Source organism: Patella vulgata, chromosome 5 (genome assembly GCF_932274485.2).
Source record: "Patella vulgata chromosome 5, xgPatVulg1.2, whole genome shotgun sequence".
NCBI classification, from domain to species: domain Eukaryota; kingdom Metazoa; phylum Mollusca; class Gastropoda; family Patellidae; genus Patella; species Patella vulgata.
Genome location: NC_065883.2, coordinates 7,076,113 through 7,099,853, shown reverse-complemented (window position 1 = coordinate 7,099,853; position 23,741 = coordinate 7,076,113). Strand labels below are relative to the sequence as shown.

Below are 23,741 nucleotides of genomic sequence, written 5' to 3'. Positions count from 1 at the left end.
AAAATATCGATGAACTTTCTCAACCAACACCGGGATCAAAAACGTCTTACTCACTGAGCCACCGTGGCTCCTAGACCTCAAAGCATACACGCCAAACCACTAGGCCATCTTACCTCCACTCCTTACGTTCCAGTGACGTCACATTCATTCAACAAATGATTACAATAAGAGATGCCTATATATGATGTTTACCCTTTAAATAGGGATTATCTAATATATATTAAAGATACATTATGGGAGATTAGACAAAGAGCCGGCAGTTCCCACTATAATATTTAAAAACTAGATAATGTAAAGGAAATTTGCTGAAAATTTAAGTCAAATTGATTCACTCTAAACCGAGATTTTAGCGATTGAATATTGGGGCTAGCCTCGATCATCATTACTAAAGTCGGTAGGCTAAAAACATTGTCTCGATTATCCAATTTTTGATTTAATTATGAATGGAAGTCGAACAGCAAATCGGAACCTAATCCAATAAACATCGCAGGCTAGCGATATGCCATCGAGAGTGGTTTATGGCCTGGATAAGTTAATTTATGTCTAATTAATAATTTGGATAACATTTCAGGCCTAAAGAAAGATCTATAATAGCCAGATTTAGCTCTTGCATAATGTATGTTTAAAACAAAAGAAACCTGTAGTATGTTTAGTCATGTTTTATATCTCTAAAGTCATGTCTTATCATCGTTCATGCAAACTCTATTCATTAATTAAACTGATAGCTGACTCCATTAAAGAGCCGTGGAGTTGAGAAATAAATATGGCGAAGGGTTTTACGTCGTACTTTTCTAAACCGAATAGGTCGTGAAGTTGAGAAATAAATATGGGGTTTAATGTCGCACGTTTCTAAACCGAATGGGCTGATGAAGACCGCAGGCGCCTGTAACGTGGAAATATTTCAAAAGTAACATTAGGCTTATTAAGTTAAGTGTAATGTCTAAAGTCTGTTACGACCATGTGGTCTAAATCCGATTTCTAATTCAAAGGCAAATAACTGGCCTGAAACCGATTCTCTTTCAGTCGAATATAATAATACCAAGGTGAGAAACGGCTGGAATTAAATAATTGGGGTCAAAGTTCACTACTCTAGATTCCGTCAACCAGTGGCAATACTCAATTTCGCTAGTTACACAATCGAGTCTAGGATGACGTTTTAAAATTATCCAAGTCACCCTCTTTAAGTCGCGCCGACAATAATTTAAACGTCTTCGTAGACTCGATGTTTTTTACCTAGTAAAGAGAGAGAGAGAGAGAGAGGGAGAGAGAGCGCGAGAAATGGGGTTTAACGTCCACTCGACACAAACTAGGTCATTTCGGGACTAACATATGGTTTAATTTTATTTCAATAATTCGCTTGCGCGTAGGGGTCTTTAGCAGTGGGAGGAAACCGGAGCACCCGGAGAAAACCCACGAGGTTGGACAGGCGACCCTACTCCTTGTCACGTACAACCGGGGATTGGAAACCACGCCAATTGACTCAATGACAGGCCTTATGATACAGCACGCACGTGCTAACCATTCGACCATCCAACCCCCCCTTACCTAGTAAAGAGGGTACTCTTTAAAAGTAGAGAGAGAGAAATGGGGTTTAACGTCCAATCGACACAAACTAGGTCATTTCGGGACTATGGCTTCGACCCTTAGCTTGTATATGATAAGGAGAAGGGGTTGTGACAAAGGATCTAACCCATGTGCTTTAGATCATAAGATCTGGTATATGGGGAAAAGAGACGACGTTTCGATTAGATTCGATTCCTAACTTGTACGTGACACGGAGTATGGTCGTCTGTCTTAACTCGTGGGTTTTCTCCCGGTCCTTCGGTTTGACCCCACTGCTTAAGACAACTATGGGTCATTCCATGTCAAGTCGGTCAATTTTCAGAAACTTGGGTAATCGACCCTCTCGGAAAGATCTGAAAAAATATATGTTATTGTACATTCAAAAACTACAAACTGCAAAATTTGTGGTCTGTAGCTTAAAAATTGGCTGAATGGACGTTAACCCCTTCTCTACCTGTCTCGGTTTCTCTCTCTCTCTTTCTCTCTCTCCCTTGCTCTCTCTCTCTCTCTCTAATTGTTATTATGTGAATTAACCCCTTCTCTACCTGTCTTGGTCTCTCTCTCTCTCTCTCTCTCTCTCTCTCGACAACATGTCTCTTTAACTTATAACGCCACTGTCGTGAATGACGGATGTTGACATGATTATCGTATCAACGAGTACCGAGAAAGAGATGATATCATTCCATTCACAACAGGACATATACTTTTACTGTAGGACAGCTGGGATCCTTATATCGGCTATGTTATGTTTCTTACCGAAAATATCAAAATACAGGGGAAATTTATGTGAAACCATAGACGAAAACTTCGTCGTAAATAACATATGTGAATGATACCAACGTGTTTGTAGAAAGAGCCACGCTTATAGCGGAAGTATTTATTGAAGACCTTATGATATGTACAACGTTTTGTAGAAAGAATCAACCGTGAAAAGACAGTGTAAAAAACTTCGACGTAAAGAACGCGTGAATGAATCAACGTATTAAAGAAAAATAATTTCAAAATTAGGTAAGAATTTCGTCTTCAATAATCAATAAATAGATGTTATGTTTTCAGGGCCGAATTAAAACCTTTAAATGCATTAAGCATTGAAAATGTTATGGTGCCTCCAAAAGACCATAAGTCAATACCACTAGACTCCTATTTAGTCAAATAAATTAAAAAAGTGAGTGGCATATTGATAATAACATAGATATTCTGTATAGCCTACTATAGATTGTAATGTAGTTTGACTGTTTGAACTTGACTCCCGTGCCCACACTTTCCCCGCCCACAATGATTGCACACATGTTGTGCCCGAATAAATAAACTGTTTATTTTTCGAAAAGCCACAGAACTTACATGTAAGCTGAAGTCAAAATAGCTTTTATCACTCGCGTCCCTGTGAAACATTAAATATTACTGAAGAATGGACTCTTACATAATTGTATACAATTCGCCCAACCTTAAAATAACTTACTTGAGAATAGATTCAAGTTAGGTTTATTGTGCACCAGTAGAAATATTTGTTGACAATAACAATGTTAACATTTAGCGGAATATTGTTGGTTTGTCATGGTATTGAAACATTAGTAGAAATACTTGTTGACAATATCATTAAAACCGGTCGTGAATATTGTATAGATGAATGTAGGGTTAGATCCATTTCATAAGGCCACCTGCATATTTCCTCAAGGCCACGAGATGTAAACAGGGCTAGTGCGAACCCTAATCCAAGACCTAGCTCTAAGCCTTACCCTAACCCAACCCACATTCCTTGGCAACAGTCACGTGCACTAACCGTCTTTACGTCTCGTGACCTTGGGGAAATCTGCAAATGACCTTTTGAAATAGATTTGACCGTAAAAGTACACAGTCTGTGTCCGGTTTATGGTTGTTTTTTTTTTCTAAACCCGTTAACTATTTTTTTCAGAGACCAGATTTGTTGAAGGATTGTTTAGGTGTGATGACTAGACTTGACTTGGTTAACTTATCAACATAACTGAGTTTAGATAACTGGCCATGTGACGTCACAGACAAGTACAGGTTGCGTAACAGGTATGTGTAATAGTCTAGTATCGTAACCTATATATAAAACATATCAAATGAAATGGGGTTTTAACGTCATACTTCTCTGCACTAATGAGAGACGATGACGTTTCCACCTAATCTTCATCAAATTCCAACTGTCAAGGGTTCTTTTGTGCACGCCAACTGATAAGGGGAAACCCGACTTGAAACTTCTCGCCCGACACCGGGATCGAACCGGGATCAAACCGGGATCGAACATACCTACATATTGAGTCACTGTGGCTTCCAAAACTATATAATTAAGACTGACCAGCTACGATAGTTCAGGAGAGCTTGTCTTTCATTCGATTTCTTGGTTTCTTAAAGATGCGTCATTATAATATATAAAACGTAAATATTGGACAATTTGGGGTTATATTTGAAATTATTAAAGATACATTATGTAAGATTCAGATAAAGAACTAGCCATTCTTGCTATAATAGTTCGAAAGTAGATGATGTAAAATGAATAATTTGAAAATTTCATTCAAATTACTCTATTGCAAGCGAAGATATTAGCCTTTGAAGGTTTGACAGACGTGTGCAATAATTTCAACCACCGTACTGGTTGATCGAAGCTAAGTCTCGGTCCTCCATATTTGATTATTAAATCAAAGTATCGCTGAACCATTTTAATCTATTTAATATCGGAGAAATCTGATGCCATCGAGAGTTGATTAAGGCCTGGATCAGTTAATAAATGTCTAATTAATACTTTAGAAAACATTTCAGGCCTAAAGAAAGACCCGCAATAGGCAGATTTAGCTCTTGCATAATGCATGTTTAAGTAAAGATTTAGAAATGTTTTTTGAAAGGCAAATACCAAGCTCGCTTCTCCATTTTAAAAAGTAATCATTTTATAGTCGAGGCGTTCTGTAAGATTATGGGCTTGTCATGTTAATAATTAATAATTATTAAGCTAACATTTGAAGCCAAAATAAAGACCTGGCATAGGCAGAGCTAAATATGCCTATTAAAGGTCTTTCTTTGGGCCTGAAATGTTATCTAAATTATTAATTAGACTTTAATTAACTTATCCAGACTATAATCAACTCTCCATGTCAACGATAGCCTGCAATGTTTACTGGATTAGAATCCCATTTGCTGCTCCAATTTCATTCTTGATTTAATCATGAAATGGATAATCGAGGCTATGTTTTTATCGCACCGACTTTAGTAATGATGATCGAGGCTAGGCCGAAAATTCAATCGCTAAAATCTTGGTTCAAAGTGGATCAATTTGAGTGAAATTTTCAGCAACACCCCTTTATATTATCTAGTTTTTATCTATTATAGTGAGAACTGCCAGCTCTTTATCTAATCTCCCATAATGTTTCTTTAAATAACAATATTCATAAGGTCAGAAATCATCTTTATGCGGAGCCACGTTAGTTTGTTAACCAGGACGTCCGGGGTTTTGTTTATGCGTTTTGTATTTTACGTCAGTGGTATAAGTTGGAAATTTCCATTTTTATGAATAGCAAATGAATTGAAATGAAACGAAATGAAATGGGGTTTAACGTCATACTGTTCTGCTCCGAGCTGGGCTAATGAAGACGGGCATACGCCATACAGTGTGCTATGAGGGAAATTTTGCACGGACAGCAGCACTACGGCCTACTCTTATATCGAATTTCAACTGTCGGGGGATCTTTTACGAGCATTCTAATATATACACGGGACCTCAGTTTTTCATCCCATTCGAACGACTAGACAGCTGTCCTTGTCAGACCCTCCGTCCTGCATCACTGACAAGGTGGAATCACGCCGGAAAATCTGGATGAATTTATGAATAGCCAGCCTTTGTATTTATACATTCAAGCAAAAACCTAACCATAGTACAGTTCTTATGTTATAGATTACAAATTCTTCTCTAACCGCAACATGGATTACAAAACTTAGTAATGTTATCAAATGAACACGAGCCAGCAAGACTTGGCCAGTTGTCTTCTTTATCTTACGAATTTGTTTATGTTTACTTTTTACACAATCTGATTAAAAGACAGATCTACATTATTTCGTTTCGGGGGTGGAGGGGGTGGTGGTGGCCGAATGGTTAGCACGTGCGCGCAGTATCATACGATATGTCATTGAGTCAACTGGCGTGGTTTCGAATCCCCAATTGTACGTGACAAGGAGTAGGATCGCCTGTCCAACCCCTTGGGTTTTCTCCGGGTCCTCCGGTTTCCTCCCAGTGCTAAAGACTCCTAGGCGCAAGCGAATTATTGAAATAAAATTAAACTATGTGTTAATCCCGAAATGACCTAGTTTGTGTCGAGTGGGCGTTAAACCCCATTTCTCTCTCTATGTATTTGGTTTCGTTTTCTTTGTACTTTGTACACAACATGCAGATCTGACCGGTTATAAAGATAGGTCGCGTCAGCGGTCATACCAGCCATTTTTGATTTTGACCCTATGACGTCAGATCTTGATTAATCAACCAGCGTTAACGTTTCTAGTGGTTTACCCACAGTTCCTGTACAGTACGCCAAGAAATCGCCGTAACAGACCGCTTCATTGGCTAATCCCTAACATTAACCAGAACGCGGCTTATATAACCACTCTTCCAGATCCTTGTGTAGTGAAGACAAGTAAAACGAAATTTTGAAGTATAAAACGAAACGAAATAGGATCTATTTTTAATCAGATTGCTATTTACATGATATTACTTCAGATATAATGAATGCGTGGTTTCGATTCACCGGTTGTACGTGTCAAGTAGTAGGGTCGCCTGTCCAACCTTGTGGGTTTTCTCTGGGTCCTCCGGTTTCCTCCCACTGCTAAAGATCCCTATGCGCAAGCGAATCACGGAGGACCTGGCAAGAGACAACGTATAGTCGTTAGGATAGAACGAAAAAGGGAGGTCCCCGTGTAAACATTGGCGGGAACGTAAAAGAACCCCTGCTATTTGGAATTAGATTTTAAAGTAGGTCATAGTGCAGCTGTCGGGGCAAAATTGCCATCACTGCCATCTCTCTCTCTCTCTCTCTCTCTCTCTCTCTTGCTCTCTCTCTCTCTCTCTCTCTCTCTCTTATTAACATTACAAGCCTATAATGAATTCTCTAGACTATCGGATGATGGGGATTTAAACAGATTGAAATACGATCGCCATTTAATGATTTAATTTAAAAATGGAGAAGTGGGAGATTAACCTCGCTGAGAATAAAGTAATTTGAAAGAAATTTTCAATATAGTAATTTTGAATTATCTATTTACGAAATATTATAGCAAAACGGCCAACCCTTTATCTAAATCTTACATAATGTATCTTTAACCTATTCGATTGCAAAAACAAAAGTTCTTCCTTTTGCCTAACATAAAAATCTCCGCATTTAATATAATTGTTTTCAATTTTAACACGTACTAAAAGGGTCCCGTCGTCGTTCGCCTTGGTGTTACTAATTTGTCTATATTTAGTATACCAGATGACATTACGTAATATATATAATACGCTTGTTGGTACAATTAATATCCACTAGATGTTACCATAACCCCTTAGATTGTTTAAAGGGTCTATTGACTATACCGTATTTAAAGGGTTAATGTTTGTAAATTTATCTAGAAACTCAATTTATAAAGTATGTTTGATTTAGTTGCGAGTGAACTTTTGACCAGATAATAAGGTTTTGTTTACATACCACATGGGATATAGTAACCAGTATTACTTATTCTGCCTCCACGAGGTGAGAACAGTAAGTACATGATTGTTAAATTATTTCAGATGATCACTTCTTGAGAGAGAGAGAGAGAGAGAGAGAGAGAGGGTTTTACGTCCACTCGACTTAAATTAGGTCATTTCGTGACTAACACATGGTTCAATTTTATTTCAATAATTCCCTTGCGCGTAGGGACCTTTAGCAATGGGAGGAAACCGGTACAACCGGGGCATCGAAACCACGCCAGTTGACTCAATGACAGACCTTATGATACAGCGCGCACGTGCTAAAATTCGGTAATTCCCCCCCATCACTTCTTGGGTTGAGCTCTTGATCAGATATGGACAGACGGCCGATTACATAGATTTTGACGGCGTTTATTTAGTTGCCTGGCAACCACTTTAATATCCTTTGATTATATAGCAGAATTAAAATTGACACGTGAAGTTGTAATGACGTGTTTCTTTTACACACTACTTTTTTTGAATTTGTCATATTTCGAAGAACGTGAAAAGAGTCACGAGTAACTCGGTAAATTGTCATGAATGCCTGAATTATTTTTTTATAGCCGTTGATTGTATACCCTGCGGCATATTTATAAATAACGACGTGTTACCGTAAATGGGTAAATTTAATTTTAAGCAAAACCCCACATATTTTAATGGGGGGTTGGATGGCCGAATATTTAGCACGTGCGCGCTGTATCATAAGGCCTGTCATTGAGTCAACTGGCGTGGTTTCGAATCCGCAGTTGTACGTGACAAGGAGTAGGGTCGCCTGTCCAACCTCGTGGGTTTTCTCCGGGTCCTCCGGTTTCCTCCCACTTCTAAAGATCCCTAAAGCACAGGCGAATTATTGAAATAAAATTAAACCATGTGTTAGTCCCGAAATGACCTAGTTTGTGTCGAGTGGACGTTAAACCCAATCTCTCTCTCTCTCTCTCTCTCTCTCTCTCTCTCTCTCTCTCACACACACATATTTTTAATAATAATGTATGTTGTTTTTTTATATTTAATAGATAGGAGAAACTTGAAATAATATGAAGAAAATTACAAAGTGCCTGGATGATATATTAACCTCATAATTGTCATGGATATGAGCGAAAAAAATGAATGACGTCATCATATCGACTTCAGTTGTTTATTTAATACTTTGGTGTAATATTATAGTGTTTGGTTGCCCTGACAACTGTGATTGTTCACAGACAGGTCATAGTGGACGAATTCTTGTTAATTGTACAGATAAAAAATTAACTACATTCCCAACTAGTCTTCCCAACGATACAGAACAAATAGTTTTTGTTAATAACCCGGATCTGGCTTGGCCTTCACGTGTGATTAATGATTCATCATGGAGTATTGTGACGTCAATGGTTTTTGAAAACAATCGTCCATTGAGGAACTTGACAATCGAGAATATATCTTGGTTAACCAGACTGAAATCGCTCACTATTCGCAGATCTCAATTAGTGTGGATAGAGGATTCTTTATTTGGATCGTTACCCAATCTGGAACATATCGACTTAAGTATTAATCCAGGATTAGAATATGACGTCATTTTTGGCGCTTTTAATAGTTCAAACATGTATCTAGAAAACCTGAACATAAGTATGTGCAATAATTTACCGAAACAAACAATATTACAACAAAAGCACCTGCAAAAACTGTCTCGAACGCCTATAAAGGTTCTAGACATGACAGCAACCAACCTTTTTGACATCACTAAACCGGGACTAAGTTATTTTCTACCCGAAATAGAGGTGCTAAATATTTCCCACAATCACTTGAAGATTGAATATCGAATATTATGCGACATTGCCAACTTGAAGAAGTTAGAAATTTTCGACATTAGTTTCTGGAACACGCCGGATTTATTCTACAGGGTTGAAAGGTCAGCGGAAGTGACGTCTAGCAATGTTAGCGGTGTGGATTTAAAAAATAAGCGGTGTGGATTAAAATGTTTTCCGCTGGCGGAGTCTCTTCGTCTTTTCTACTTTCACCATATCCGATGGTCGTCGGCCGATTCGCCCTCTATTTCAAAATGTATAAGTAAAAACAGTATGACGAAAGTCTGGCTGAATAACAATAATTATCGGATATTTAACGGGAGTATCCGAGGTGGGGACCAGTTATTGTTGATGGATATGTCTCAGAATAACATCGAGTATTACTCACCAGAAATGTCCTTTTACGAACCGCTCCTGCAAGTATTGGATTTAAGTGACAACCAGCTACACAAAACCGAGGATGATCCCACTTTTACTGATTTGGTCCATACGAATAAATATATGCAGTATGTGGATTTATCAAACAATAGCCTCTCCACGCTTCCGTACAACATCTTCAGTCACAGCCAACAATTCGTATTTGTTAATCTGTCTCAAAATTTACTCTGTAGCAAATTAAATTTAAACATTACGTCTCCTTGGTTGCGATTAGTGGATCTTTCTCACAATAAAATATCGTATTTAAACGAAGAGTTACGAACTACTTTCGACAAAGTTGCGTCCTCCGCTTCAAGTGCTAGACCACCGCGGAGATTTAATGTCTCCGACGAAATTCCCCCAGTTGATTGGTCAACTTTAACCCTTGACCTATCTGATAATCCGTTCCAGTGTGCCTGTGCTTTCGTCGATTTCTTGCTCTGGATGAAAAATACTCAAGTGACTTTGCATAATGTCGAAAATTACGAGTGTGAGTTCAAGGGGAAAATGACGAGAATATCCGAATTGAGTGTTAGTGACATCCGACGATTATGTGACATGGAACTCAATAATGTGCTATTCGCTGTTCTTGTTGTGCCGTTTGTTATTATCATTTTAGCCGTTTCATATTTTATCGTCAGAAAATTTCGAAGATCAAAAGTCAGCCAAATAGTTTGCCAATACAAAAGCAGTGAACAACCCAAATACGTTGCCTTTGTGTGTTATAGCCACCACGACAGTGAATTTGTCTTAAGTGATCTGAGACCGGAGTTGGAAGGCCGACTAGCCAAAGATTTATCACGGTCCGACGGGCTTTTATGCATCAACGATCGCGATTTTTGCATCGGAGAACCGATCGAAGATGCAATCGTTCGAAGTGTTCTTGCTAGTTCAATGGTCATTTTGATTGTCTCTGAAAAGTTTTTGGACAGCCAATGGTGTAAATTTGAAACCAATGTTGCCTGGACAGAGAAAAAACCCATCCTCATGATATTTAGACAAAAAATAGAAACGGACAGACTTCCACATTTGTTGAAGAATATATACAACAAGCACGTGCGTTTATTGTGGCTAGGTGAAAGGTCAAATTTGATTGACACGCTTTATAAGTCTATGATAAATCAACTTTAAATATCATTTTATTATTTTAAATATTCTTCAAATTCAAAATTTAATTTCAAAATGAATCTGAATCAAGCTAATAATTTCTTCTGAATGCTCTACGACGCGATTCCTAACCGTGCCCGTTTACGGTATTACTACTACTAGCTGTGGTTACCATTCGCTTCGCGAGGACACTGTGGCTAATTGGGCAAGACGCTGGCTCGCTAGCCTGGAGGTCGGGTGTTCGTTCAGTGCATTTGCCGAGAAAGTTCATCCAGATTTTCCGGCGTAGTTCCCCCTTGTCAGTGATGCAGGACGGAGGGCCTGACAAGGGCAGCTGTCTAGTCGTTCGGATGGTACATTGGCGTACAGATAGATCCCTTCACAGTTGGAATTCGATATTTGAGTAGGCCGTATTGCCGCTATCCGGGCAATATTTCCCTCATAGTACACTGTATGGCGTATGCCGGTCTTCATTTTCCCAGTTCCGAGCAGAACAGTAGGACGACAAATCCCATTTCATTTCATTTCATACCATCCGATTCGACAGTAAATTATTAAAAATGCAATAACGTCCCCCTGTTTTGCACAATTCACGCTAATCAAATATTGTTAAAATTCAAACTTAAGATAGTAATATCTTCTGAGGGCTCTTCGATTCGACCAACCTTATTTACGTGTATACCGGATCTCGGTTTCTGGCTAAGCCCCCCCCCCCCCCCGCCGTTAAGTGATGGTTAGTGAGTCAGCGCCCGGCAAACAGTAAAAATAGATGCACAAAGGGAGACAAATCCATATTTTAAAAATAGCATATGGATGCAGACCACCAAATATTTTCATTGTGTGAATGTTAACCTTATCCCTTTGTCCGGCGCCAACTGTTTACGATATTGTTGTTGGTCTGAACGCTATCCACACAACATATGACAACGCCTGTCTCCAAAACCAAAATTTAGACAACGTTAAGTTATCAGAACGTGGAAATGAATTTGTGTAACAGAACAATAAATGAATAACACAAACTGTATCATAGATCTTGTACAGTGATGGATAGCTTGGGTTGATTGACAATCAGATTTTGCAAACATGCTGTTTTTACCTGAATAATCAAGGACTATTTAGTGTTGTGTACATGTGTAGTGTTTTCTGACTACTCGAATTTGATAAAAACGCGTTTATTCAGAACACAGTTTATATATAAAACCATCACTTGTTTATACACATAATATAGGACGGCGTTTCCACAAATGTTCACTTATTACTTTTAAATAGCAAAGAGTAATGAATATTAGATAAAACCCTCAAAGTTTTGAATATTCACTAAAACCTGACAGAAAATGTAGTTTCAAACCCTTCGATTCTACACCAAAAAGTCAACATAAATCGCCATCCAAATGAGGGAAAAGGGGAAAGGGAGAGAAAGACTAAAAATAACTTTCGCCTTTCATTGGTGGTAACCAGCGTAGGAATAAATTGTGAGCTGGGTCTATATGAACTAAGACTAGTAATTATTTCCCCTTATTTCATGATGGACTTGTAAATAGACAATTTTTCCCTTAATTTTTTTCTCCCCTCTTCCTGCATTTTTGGGTTGACTTTTTGGTCTAGAATAGGAGAAAAGGGATCAAATTTGTAATTTTATAGCAGTTTTGGGTAACACTGATGATATTACAGCGGAGGGATAGGGGGTGTAAAATGTCTTTCTGCCGAGCAATCATTGTATCGGAAGTGAGATTTTCACCCCAGTCAACTTCAAATCCCCGTAGCAAAAAATCTAAACGGTCAACCCCCTACAAGTTTATGATGAGGAGATTGCCAAATGTGGTCCCCATTGTGCCTATAAAGATTGGAACCAACGGAATGTTGAGCAAAAAGCTACAGCCTGTGATGTTACAGCCATTTAACATTGAAGTCAATGGGCAAATAATTACTAGTCTGAGCCCTGTATGTACAAAGTTTTTTGGGCCGTTTTCGAGTTATTCCCCCTGTATTTATGCAAAATGTGATATATGTACAAAGTTTGTTTTAGCCTCGTTCATCAAGGCACCTCGTTATCAATCGCGCTAAAGAACATAGAGTACACACCGACGTCTACTGGTTTTAATCTTGTTCACTGGCAGGATACACGACTTCGCCCGGGTGCCCAAATCACGAAGCGTGGTGATTCTCCCGGGAACCACACCCAATTTGCCCGTGTCCGTCCCAAATTCGATGGCCTAAAACAGCCACAGGATCATGCTGGTTAATTTGATACACCATATGTTGGGATGCATCTCGGCGACGAAGCGTGAAGGGTGAACAGACACTCAGAAATCTACATCCATTAATCTTTGGGAACCGCGGTGGCTCACTGTGTAGGATGTTGGCTCGCCAGCCTGGAGATCACTTAGCCACGACGGCCCTTATCATATAACAGTGCGTCCCGTTGGAATTCGATATAATCATAGGCCCTTCCTCTTTAGCCTAACCTGAGCAGAACAGTCGGACGTTGTACCCCATTTTATTTATATACTAGCAGGATACCCGGCTTCGCTCGGGGATCATAACTCCGAAACTGGAAGACTAACGCCACCTGGCCTATGTTACTCCCCGGTCCGAGCTACCCCTATACCCCAAATTTCAGACTCGGGGCAGACCTAGTGTAGCCGCCAACCCCGAACAGACCGACTTCGCTCGGGGGTCATAACTCCGAAACCGGAAGTGGTAGACTAACGCCACCTGGCCTATGTTACTCCCCGGTCCGAGCTACCCCTATACCCCAAATTTCAGACTCGGGACAAACCTAGTGTAGCCGCCAACCCCGAACAGACAGACTTCGCTCGGGGGTCATAACTCCGAAACAGGAAGTGGTAGACTAACGCCACCTAGCCTATGTTACTCCCCGGTCCGTGCTACCCCTATACCCCAAATTTTGGACTCGGGGCAGACCTTGTGTAGCCGCCAACCCCGAACAGACCGGCTTCGCTCGGGGGTCATAACTCCGAAACCGGAAGTGGTAGACTAACGCCACCTGGCATATGTTACTCCCCGGTCCGAGCTACCCCTATACCCCAAATTTCAGACCCGGGGCAGATGTAGCCGCCAACCCCCAACAGACAGACTTCGCTCGGGGGGGGGGGTCATAACTCCGAAACCGGAAGTGGTAGACTAACGCCACCTGGTCCATGTTACTCCTCGGTCCGAGCTACCCCTATACCCCAAATTTTGGACTCGGGGCAGACCTAGTATAGCCGCCAACCCCGAACAGACAGACAGACAGACAGACAGACAAACGACAGTTATAAATATATATAAAGATAATATAAGACAGGTTATACTTTAGTCAGCTTGTGATTTGTTCAGCCGTCCGTAACCCTAAAACAGAAATTTGAACAAAAGAACACATGAGGGTAGCACATCAAGTACTGTTATTATTAGCCAAACCAGAGCAGAACAGTTGGACGTTGTACCTCATTTTATTTTTATATAATAGTGCATGTTTTATTGTAATATGAAACAGGTTTTACTTCAGTCAGCTTTTGATTTGTTCAGCCGTGACCCTAAACCAGAAATTTGAAAAATAAAACACATCTAATTATTATTATCTGTTTGCTTTATTTGAAGGTTTAGACAATGAAAACGTCCCGGTCAAATTTTCCACAAATACTATTTACTAGCATTTCATTTTTGCGAGAAAGTTCATCCGGACTTTCTGGAGTGGTTTCCCCTTGACAGTGGTGCTGGACGGAGAGTCTCACACAGAGCTGTCTGGTCGTTCGCACGGGACGAAAAACCAAGGTCCCTTGTAGACATTGTCATATCCGCGGATCTTTATTACGCAGCAGCGACATTCCTAATTGTAACAAGGTGCTCAAAAAATGAGGCAAGACATATCCCACAAGTTTTGTCAAACGTGATATCATATTCTTATTTGGAGAGCATGCGCAATAAATAATATTGGTGTTGACTGGAATAACCAGACGCTAGAAACTGACTTGCGGTTGAGACTTCTGGCGTATTTCGCCGAACATAACTTATGACAATTCACAGTAAAACGGACACGATTGAATGTAAAACAGTTTATATAAATTCATATTACATTATTATATGGGTTGCGACCCATTTGTGCCATTTTCTAGGTCCAAAATATTAGCGAATTAGCTCCTTTAATATGGGGTGCCCCACCATAAATAAATATCTCCAAATATCTCGACAATTACACCACAATATCTTTATATACACCAAGCCTTAAATCAGTTTCAAACATTTATAGTCACAAAATAAACGGTCATGTTGTACTTAATAAGCTATGACCATTTAATCATCCATAAATAATACACTGTCGGACATAACATCCGAGCACATGTGAGTAAAAAATAGGTTACGTGCCCTTGTGTTGAAAGTAGTCTCGCTTAACCAGTCTACCGACCATTCTACGTTTGATTAACAGGCCGGGATAATCAAGACTACTTTTTTTACGAAACATAACAGAAAGCTGGAACAATAAATTGAACTTAGAAACACGCACGTTTGGTAACTCAACAATTATTTAAAGAACCTTGTAAAAGTAAAATGAGACTACTGCTAGTATCATGGTTTTGCCCAACGCAAGTATTTCAGAGATATTATTTGTACTAAACCAAAAGATGCCCCTCTTGACGGTACAGTTAATGATAAAGCAATTTAAAAAATAAAACGAACGTAATTTCTAAAGCTGCTGCAGATTTCTTTTAGGTAAATGTGCCCCTGTAAGAAATGAAATGGAGTTTAACGTCCTACTGTTCTGTACCGACTGGGTTAATGAAGACGGGCATACGCCATACAGTGTGCTATGAGAGAAATTTTGCCTGGACAGCGACACTACGACTTACTCTTATATCGAATTCCATCTATGAATGATTCTTATACGTCCACGCCAATGTGCACAAGGGACCTCAGTTTTTCGTCACACCCATACGTTGCCCCTTGCCAGACCCTCTGTCCTGCACCACCGACGAGGGGAAACCACACTTGAAAACCACACCGGGATCAAACTTGGGACATCCAGGTTAGCGAACCAATGTCTTACTCTTACTCACTGAACCATCTGCCCCGCCCCTTCTCTCTCTCTAGGAAGAGAGTGTTGAGATACATAAAGAGCACCCATTCAGATAAAATGAGCACTCTGAGTTCTACAGTGGCATTGATCCGCCCCACGGATCCCTCTGACTTCGCGGACCCCAGGGTGGAAAACACTGTTATAAACATCGTGCTTTTCTAATCTACTTCAAAAACAACTTGACAGATGGAATTCGAGCAAAAACTCGCCCAGGGCACACTACACGGCGTATGGGCGTCTTCATTATCCGAGTTACAGAAAAGTATTAGGTTAAAGCCACTTCTTTTCATTTATTTTCATTCTAGCTGGTGGACAAAAGTAAAATGTTCTGATGTCAATAAATTCTACAAACCTCTTTATACGTTATATCGTAATATCATCCACATGAAGATTAAATTTGCAAATAAATAACATAGGTCGAAAATCTTGTGGAATGTGGTACCACACCGGGGGATAAGAGTGTCTAAGAAGAGATTATTGAAAAAATTGAATTATTTTCTATGTCCAATATAATAATAATAATAATAAGGATTCTTATATTGCGCTAAACTCCAGAACAAAGTGTCTGCTTAAAGCGCTAACAAAACTAAGTTCATCTGTATGAAGTATTAAACAGGTATGTCTTTAAACGTGACTTAAATGTTGTTAGTGACGGGGCAGATTTGAGAGAAACGGGTAGTGAATTCCACTTAATTGCAGCTGCAACTTCCAAGGACTTGAATCCAAATGATTTCAATTTCCATGTAGGCAAAACTAAGTTAAGTTTAGACTGAGATCTAAGATTTCTTGGTGGTTGGTTCCATTTAAACAACGATACACAATAGATAGAATTTTAAAGTCAATTCTTTCAGCGATATGGAGCCAATGAAGTGATTTTAATGCAGGGGTTATACTGCATGGATCTAACAGGAGTTTTTGTGACTAGTCGAGCCGCTGAATTTTGAATTTTTTGCAGCCTTTGTAATAATTCTTTTAGTCGTGACAAAATTAGCGAGCGAGCAAGTGTAGCTGTGGCTTCAGTTGTGAGAAGATGACGAATACTACTAATGTTCTTTATATAATAGTAGCATGTTTTAATAAGATGGTTCACATATCTTGTGGAACTCTTGTGAAAAACACCACAGAATAATATGTAGAATATACTTTCCCAACATCTTACAAGATGATAGGATAAACTATTAATGTTATAGCAAAATAAATAGAAAATGTTTCATAAATTTTTCATAGTCCAAGTTTTCCAAACGCCCTCAAACCTTACCATGTCTATAATTCTGTTTTGATAGCCACAGTATAAACTCCTCTACAAAATTTGCTCATGTTGACTTTTACTTTTATTTTGAAAGTTATTCGTTTGTTGTTATCATTTATTTGAAGCGCAATATATTTTGCTATTTTCAGCAATGTTATATTTTAGCATTTTATGATTTATTTACAGTTTTATAAATTGGAACTTCAAGCTAATAAAATAGTGTTAAAAGAATGTTATTATGTTGTTACAATTTGTAAATAATATTGATTCAGGACAGCATGTCCTTCCTATAAAGTCAATCCAGTAACATCTCACAAATAACATAAATTTGATATCTCGTTTGTCTGACAATTTGATGCTAGTGCCAATCAGTACCCATGTGACATAATTTGTGGAAATATATTTCTTGACAGAATATTTCCAACTTTCTTTCAAAAGAAGATACCATTATGTCAACACTGTAACAATTGTGTCTTTACTGTAACATGATAGTCCTTTCTGTAACACTGCGAATAAACAGTCAGTAAAAATGATAGCAAGCCCATATCTTCAGTTTTTCTACTTATCTTCATGGATTCATTGATGCCTCTCTACAGAGCATGACGAAATTATTGTCTGAGTACACATACAGACTTACTTAGATAATAATGCATAATAATTCATTTAGGTATAAACTAGGTACCTTCTTTTTAAAAAAACATTAGCTAAATTAAGGAAAACATGGTTTAGTATGCTTGAATGACCAATCATTAGAAATAATATGATTTAAAAAAAACTGGTTTTATGGAATATTCACATATTTTCAACAAAATTATTAATGTTACGGGAAATTTCATATTTCCAACTGGTGAAATAATATGCTTTAAAAAAAACTGGTTTTATGGAATATTCACATATTTTCAACAAAATTATTAATGTTACGGGAAATTTCATATTTCCAACTGGTGACCCATATATTAACGCATCACGTGATTTCCACACACGTCAACTTTAACGTAGTGTTATACCAGACATAGGAGTACAATGTGACATGTCAAATTACAGATTCCTCACCACCTCGTGTTAACAATTTAAAGCAAAATTTAATTAATGACAAAATAGCATTTAGCAAATATATATTTAACGTTTATATTACGTTTCTAAAGCAAAATTTAATTACACAAAATCATATACGGACAAAATCTACCATATACCTCCACTTTTCTAAAAAGTGTCTTATTCTTACCTTAACCTCGTATTAAACTCGTATTAATGACTTTGCGATAATCTCACAATTTAACGAGTCGTTAAGTTTAGTTTTCCCAGGAAAAACTATACCTTAATCCCTAAATTAAACTTCATGGGATTTTTAACATAACCCAACTTTTTATTCAAAAGTTAAATTACCATAACTTTGAGACTTGAACTAAGGGTCTCAAAATTACATAGCTGAACACATGGACGACACAAAAACACAAATAATAGCAATCTAACCTTTTATTCAAAAGCTAAATTACCCAATTTAGTCTTACACGACTAAAACCATAACCCTGAAACTTGGACAAGGGTCCCAAAATTATATTTCCAGGGTAGCGTAATACATATACGAACGACACAAAAACACACATTTTAACGAATCAAAGCAGAAACCTGCCAACTCTATCCTTATCTCTTCAATCCTCCCACTTTGATCCGGAGACAACATTAATTCCTTATTTTATTCCCTATTCCGTTTCATTATCATTATTACTCCTTAGTTATATTAAAAAAATTTTTTTAACTACTCCCTAGAGACTGACTTAACAGGGACACAGTGTTATTGTAGAATAGGCCAGTATTTAACAGGGACACAGTGTTATTGTAGAATAGGCCAGTCTGTCAACGGGGACACATTGGTATTGTAGAGTAGGCCAGTTCCTTTTTCACATCCAGTGCCATGATGTTTAAACTTCTGATATGTTGCATATTTGTCGTTGTTTTTAAACAAAGCTTCGTGGATGGTCTGAAGTCAAATCTACATATTGCCGAGAGAGATCACGTAGCTAGTCGTCAACTCCTAGCACCACATGACGACGGTAAAGATGAGAGTCAGAACAAGCTCAGTAGCGAGCACAACCCGATGCTAAATGATAGATTTACGAACCAGAAGAATATCAATGAAGAGGACGAGATCGAAACGAAGATTGAAAAGGTTATTGTGGATAACGTTAAAGACGCCTTGAACAAACTATTTTACGTGGTATGTGCCAGAAAAGGGGACAAGTTGGGAGAGGTGGTACAAGCCAGGAACCGGGGAAGGAGGTCAACGGGCGGCATGATGCAAGGTAGGAGGGGACGTGGTGGATATCATAGGCGAATTAAAAGAAGATTCCCATAACTTTACATATATATCTACAATGATAGATATACTGTATACAATACTATTTCGCTTGGATATATTTGACATTTATTCATGTAGAATGTTGTGGATCTACTTACCTAAAGTTTGTACTGCAGTATTCTTAGGATTAATAAAAATGTAAACAGGTACCAGATATTTTTTTTTCTTTTTAGAAAATAGCCTTTGAACTTTTTTGTGAAACCAGACAGTCCACAAATATTCTAAAAGTCAAAAGATATTAAAAATTATTCAAGGACATCTCAAAATTCGCAAGTAAAAGCGGGAAAATGGGAACGGGAGAGAAAGACTAAAAATAAAATTCGCTCTTCGTTCGTGGGTGACGACGTAGGAATATTTGGTGATGTGTCCGTATGGGGTTCATCATGGAAAACTTGTGATACACAAACTGAACTAAATATTAACCAAAACCTGGCCGACAATGTAGTTTCAAACCCTTTTCGTCGATTCTACACCAAAAAGTCAACAGAAATCGCCATGCAAATGGGTGAAAAGGGGAAAGGGAGAGAAAGACTAAACATAACTTTCGCCCTTCATTGGTGGTCACCAGCGTAGGAATAAATTGTGAGCTGGGTCTATATGTACAAAGTGTCTGGGCCGTTTTCGAGTTATGCCCCCTGTATTTATGCAAACTGTGATAAATGTACAATGTTTGTGTGTCACTTCGTTCATCAAGGCATCTTATTATCAATCGCGGTAAAGATCATAGAGTACACACCGACGTCTACTGGTTTTAATGTTGTTCACTATAAGCAGTATACCCGGCATCGCCCGGGGGCCCAAATCACGAAGCGTGGTTCTCCCGGGACCCAGACCCAATTCTCCCGCAGCCCAAATTCGATGGCCTAAAACATTCACGGGGCCATGCTGGTTGATTTGATACCACATATATGTTAGGATGCATCGCAGCGACGAAGCGTGATGGGCGAACAGCCACTCAGAAATCCACATCCATTGATCTTTGATAGTCGCGGTGGATCACTGTGTAAGATTTTGATTAGCTCGTCTGGAGATCACTTAGCCACGATGTCCCTTGTCATATAACAGTTCGCCCCGTTTACACGTTGGCCTGCACGGTAAACAGGGGCGAATCCGGTGGGGGGGGGGGGGGTGGGGTGGGGTGGGGTGGGGGTCGACACTTTTGTAAATCAACACTTTTTATGAGAAAAGTTTCTCGGCCGTGTGTTTTATCCTTTATCGTCAGATGTGGGATAGGATGGGCACTCAAAGCACGAGATGATGATATAGACATTATGTGATATCCCAATTAATGCTCTGCATCCATGAAATTGAATCACAATGTCATTGTATTAATTCATAATAAAAATTGACATAATTCATAATAAAAATTGACGTCAAACGAGGTGTTGAATTTCTCTGTTTAAAAAGCTCAATGTGTATGTATATACGCCAAAATGGCGATAGAGACCATGTGGGAGGGGGGGGGGATACATTGTCTCAGGAACCTGGCAAACCCCCTCCTGCAAAAATTCCTGGATCCGCCCCTGGTAAATAACCCTTGGAAGTTGGAATTCGATATATCAACCAGAGCAGAACAGTCGGACGTTGTACCCCATTTTATTTATATATAATATAAAACAGGTTATACTTTAGTCAGCTTGTAATTTGTTCACCCGTAACCCTAAAACAGAAATTTGAACAAAAGAACACATGAGGGTAACACATTTGGTACTGTTATTATTATCTTTTTTTTATATTTGAGGGTTAAGACAGTGAAAACGTTCCGATCAAATTTTCCAAAAATGCTATTTATTACATTGGTTTCCCCTTGATAGTGGTGCCGAACGGAGAGTCTAACACAGAGAGCTGTCTAGTCGTTCGGGTGGGACGAAAAACCAAGGTCCCGTGTAGACATTGTCATATCCGAGGATCTTTATTGCGCAGCAGCGACATTCATAATTGGAGAGAGAGCGAGAGAGGGAGGGGAGAGAGCGAGAGAGAGTGACGGGGGGGGGGGGGGGTAACGTCCAATCGACACAAACTAGGTCATTTAAGGACTACTCCTTGTTACGTGCAACTGGGGATTCGAAACCACGCCAGTTGACTCGATGACAGACGTTATGAAACAGCGATTAATAATTTAGGTGAGATACATATATAGGTTTTTAGTAATGCAGCCATGTAATACACATCAAGCGAATTGAAGTTGTCCTGAGTATGCCATACAGAGGCGTAGCCGTGAAATATATATTGGGGGCGGGGGCGGGCGCAAAATGACATTATATAAAATGTTGACAATCTGTGACGCCGGAGGCACGAGACTGCGCAGTAGCCGATGTAGCGCGATAGGGAGAGTGTGGGAGGGTCCAACTGAGGGGGGGGGGGCACCCCCATATTTCAGAGATATTATTTGTACTAAACCAAAAGATGCCGCTCCTAATGGTACAGTTAATAGATAAAGCAATGTTAAAAATAAAACGAACGTAATTTCTAAAGCTACTGTGATAACCAAAAAACTAAATATTACTGCTATTCAGAATCGTCAATAATAGATTTTTTACGGCTGTAATAGTTGTGTAGAGAATTGCACGTGCGATGGCTATTTATAGTATTATAGACTCTACCGCTGAGTATTATCATAGAGCGTAGTAAGCGATAAAATCACTTCAAGATACGACACCGAAACGTGTACATTCGCCGTGTCGAGACCAACTTTCTGTACAGAAAATTTTGGGTGCACGGGTCACCCTACTTAATACAGATAACATAGCCAAATATTTAGTGCAGAACGCGTCTGAACAATACATACTATATCACCTTACTTAAAATGACGAAAACAACTTTTAGTATCTCGGTCAGTTAGTTTCTCGACCTTAAAGATACATTTTTCAAGGCCTTAAATGTTATATAAATTATTAATTAGACTGACATTTATAAACTTCCCAAGACCATAATCAACCTTCGATGCCATCGGATGCTCTAGATTTTCAACAGATTTAAATACGACTGGCAGGTAATGATTTAATTTAAAATTGATAATGGAGCCTTTGTAATACCATGGGCCTTCCGTCAGACGTGGAGAGCGGGAATGGGAAAACCGGTCGCCACATCCTACGTACAACCCATGCATCTTTTCTTACTACATATCTTAGTAGCCTTGTGATCGTCTAGAATTTGTCTCTACCTGTCTTTACTTCTGCTTCACGTTGTGTATTTACTTCTTACTGTTTTCTTAGGACGTTTGTCTTCTCAGTAGTTATAACAATGCAACATTTCATTTTTACATATGATTATAGGGAAATAATCTATCAATGACAACTGATTCATTGTGTAGTTCTCTAATTAATATATTAATATCAATAATATATGTATACGCATACTTTAATTAACTTTATAACACATCTAAGTTTAGTATAAATAAGCTGAGGTTGTTGAGACAAATGAGTGGAGCTTGGAAGCTCACCAGAGAAGGATCTCTCTATTTCTAGTAATTTAATACTGTTGTATATATGCTAGAATAAATTAATGTTGAATCCAGATCGTGTTCTACTTGAAATTATTTTATACTCGTTGGGCGGGTCTGCTGACAGAACATGGTACATATTTTCCCTTCTGGAATCAAGCTGCTATCTAGGAACTCAGATCGTAAACTCTCCGGAATCTAATGAAAGTCTGACTTAAAAGTTTACTATGATTTCTTTTATAGGGCTCATGGATATCACACACAGAGTGAGCTACCAATGACCCTGAACCTGTGCAATTACTGATTATGATTGGTTACTTTAGCCAAATGATGTAATTAGTAAATTTCCCAGCACGTGTAATCTCGTGGTATTTTATTGACACATATACAACCAGCTATGTTTTGGCTCTACAACTTTTTTTTACGTGTCAACTGTCACTTATTCACTAAATTGATTTTAGTACAATTCTACATATATTCACTAAATTGATTTTAGTACAATTCTACATATATGTGAATTTAATAACTTGCCACCACAGATATTAATCAATGAAATATACTGTCCCCATTAATTTCAAGAGCAAAACTTCTAGCAATATTAATACATTCGCCCCTCTGTTAAATACCTTTTGCTCGGTATTAGATATAGTTATATAAGTATTCATAACTGTAGCAGAAATCTCGAAAATCGACATATATAATTATCACCTCCCCGTCTTCTAAGATTTATGCGAAATGAAGAGGTAGGGGACTCTTAAAAACTTCCATGTACTAAACCCTATAATTATTCATGCACATACATATGATTACTATATGATTAACATACAAGATTACATATGATTACAATCTGCATTAATCTGTTCTAAAAACATAAGTATCAATGGAAACACAAATAAAAATCAGAAGTCGCATACAAAAGCTCCCCAAAAGTTCATCGCTGTACTGGAAAGTCCTATGAATATTCACTAAGCCTAAACACAGAAAACACAAATTGTCTCTTTTAAATCTTCATGTGTCCTACTTTCAAAACACTATAACA

At 38.5% G+C, this 23,741-nt stretch overlaps 1 protein-coding gene across 1 annotated transcript; it reads left to right on the top strand.

Annotated features, from left to right (window-relative positions):
- The first annotated feature begins 1,353 nt into the window (after positions 1-1,353).
- Positions 1,354-11,975, top strand: LOC126820929 (toll-like receptor 4). The gene is made up of 3 exons (XM_050549114.2): positions 1,354-2,571; positions 3,476-3,600; positions 8,287-11,975. Exon 3 carries the CDS (start codon positions 8,377-8,379, stop codon positions 10,600-10,602), a length of 2,226 nt encoding a protein of 741 aa, XP_050405071.1. The 5' UTR covers positions 1,354-2,571; positions 3,476-3,600; positions 8,287-8,376; the 3' UTR covers positions 10,603-11,975.
- Positions 11,976-23,741: the final 11,766 nt, after the last annotated feature.

Excerpts from the sequence above, each read along its gene's own strand:
- LOC126820929 (XM_050549114.2), top strand. The coding sequence starts at position 8,377 with ATGAATGACGTCATCATATCGACTTCAGTTGTTTATTTAATACTTTGG.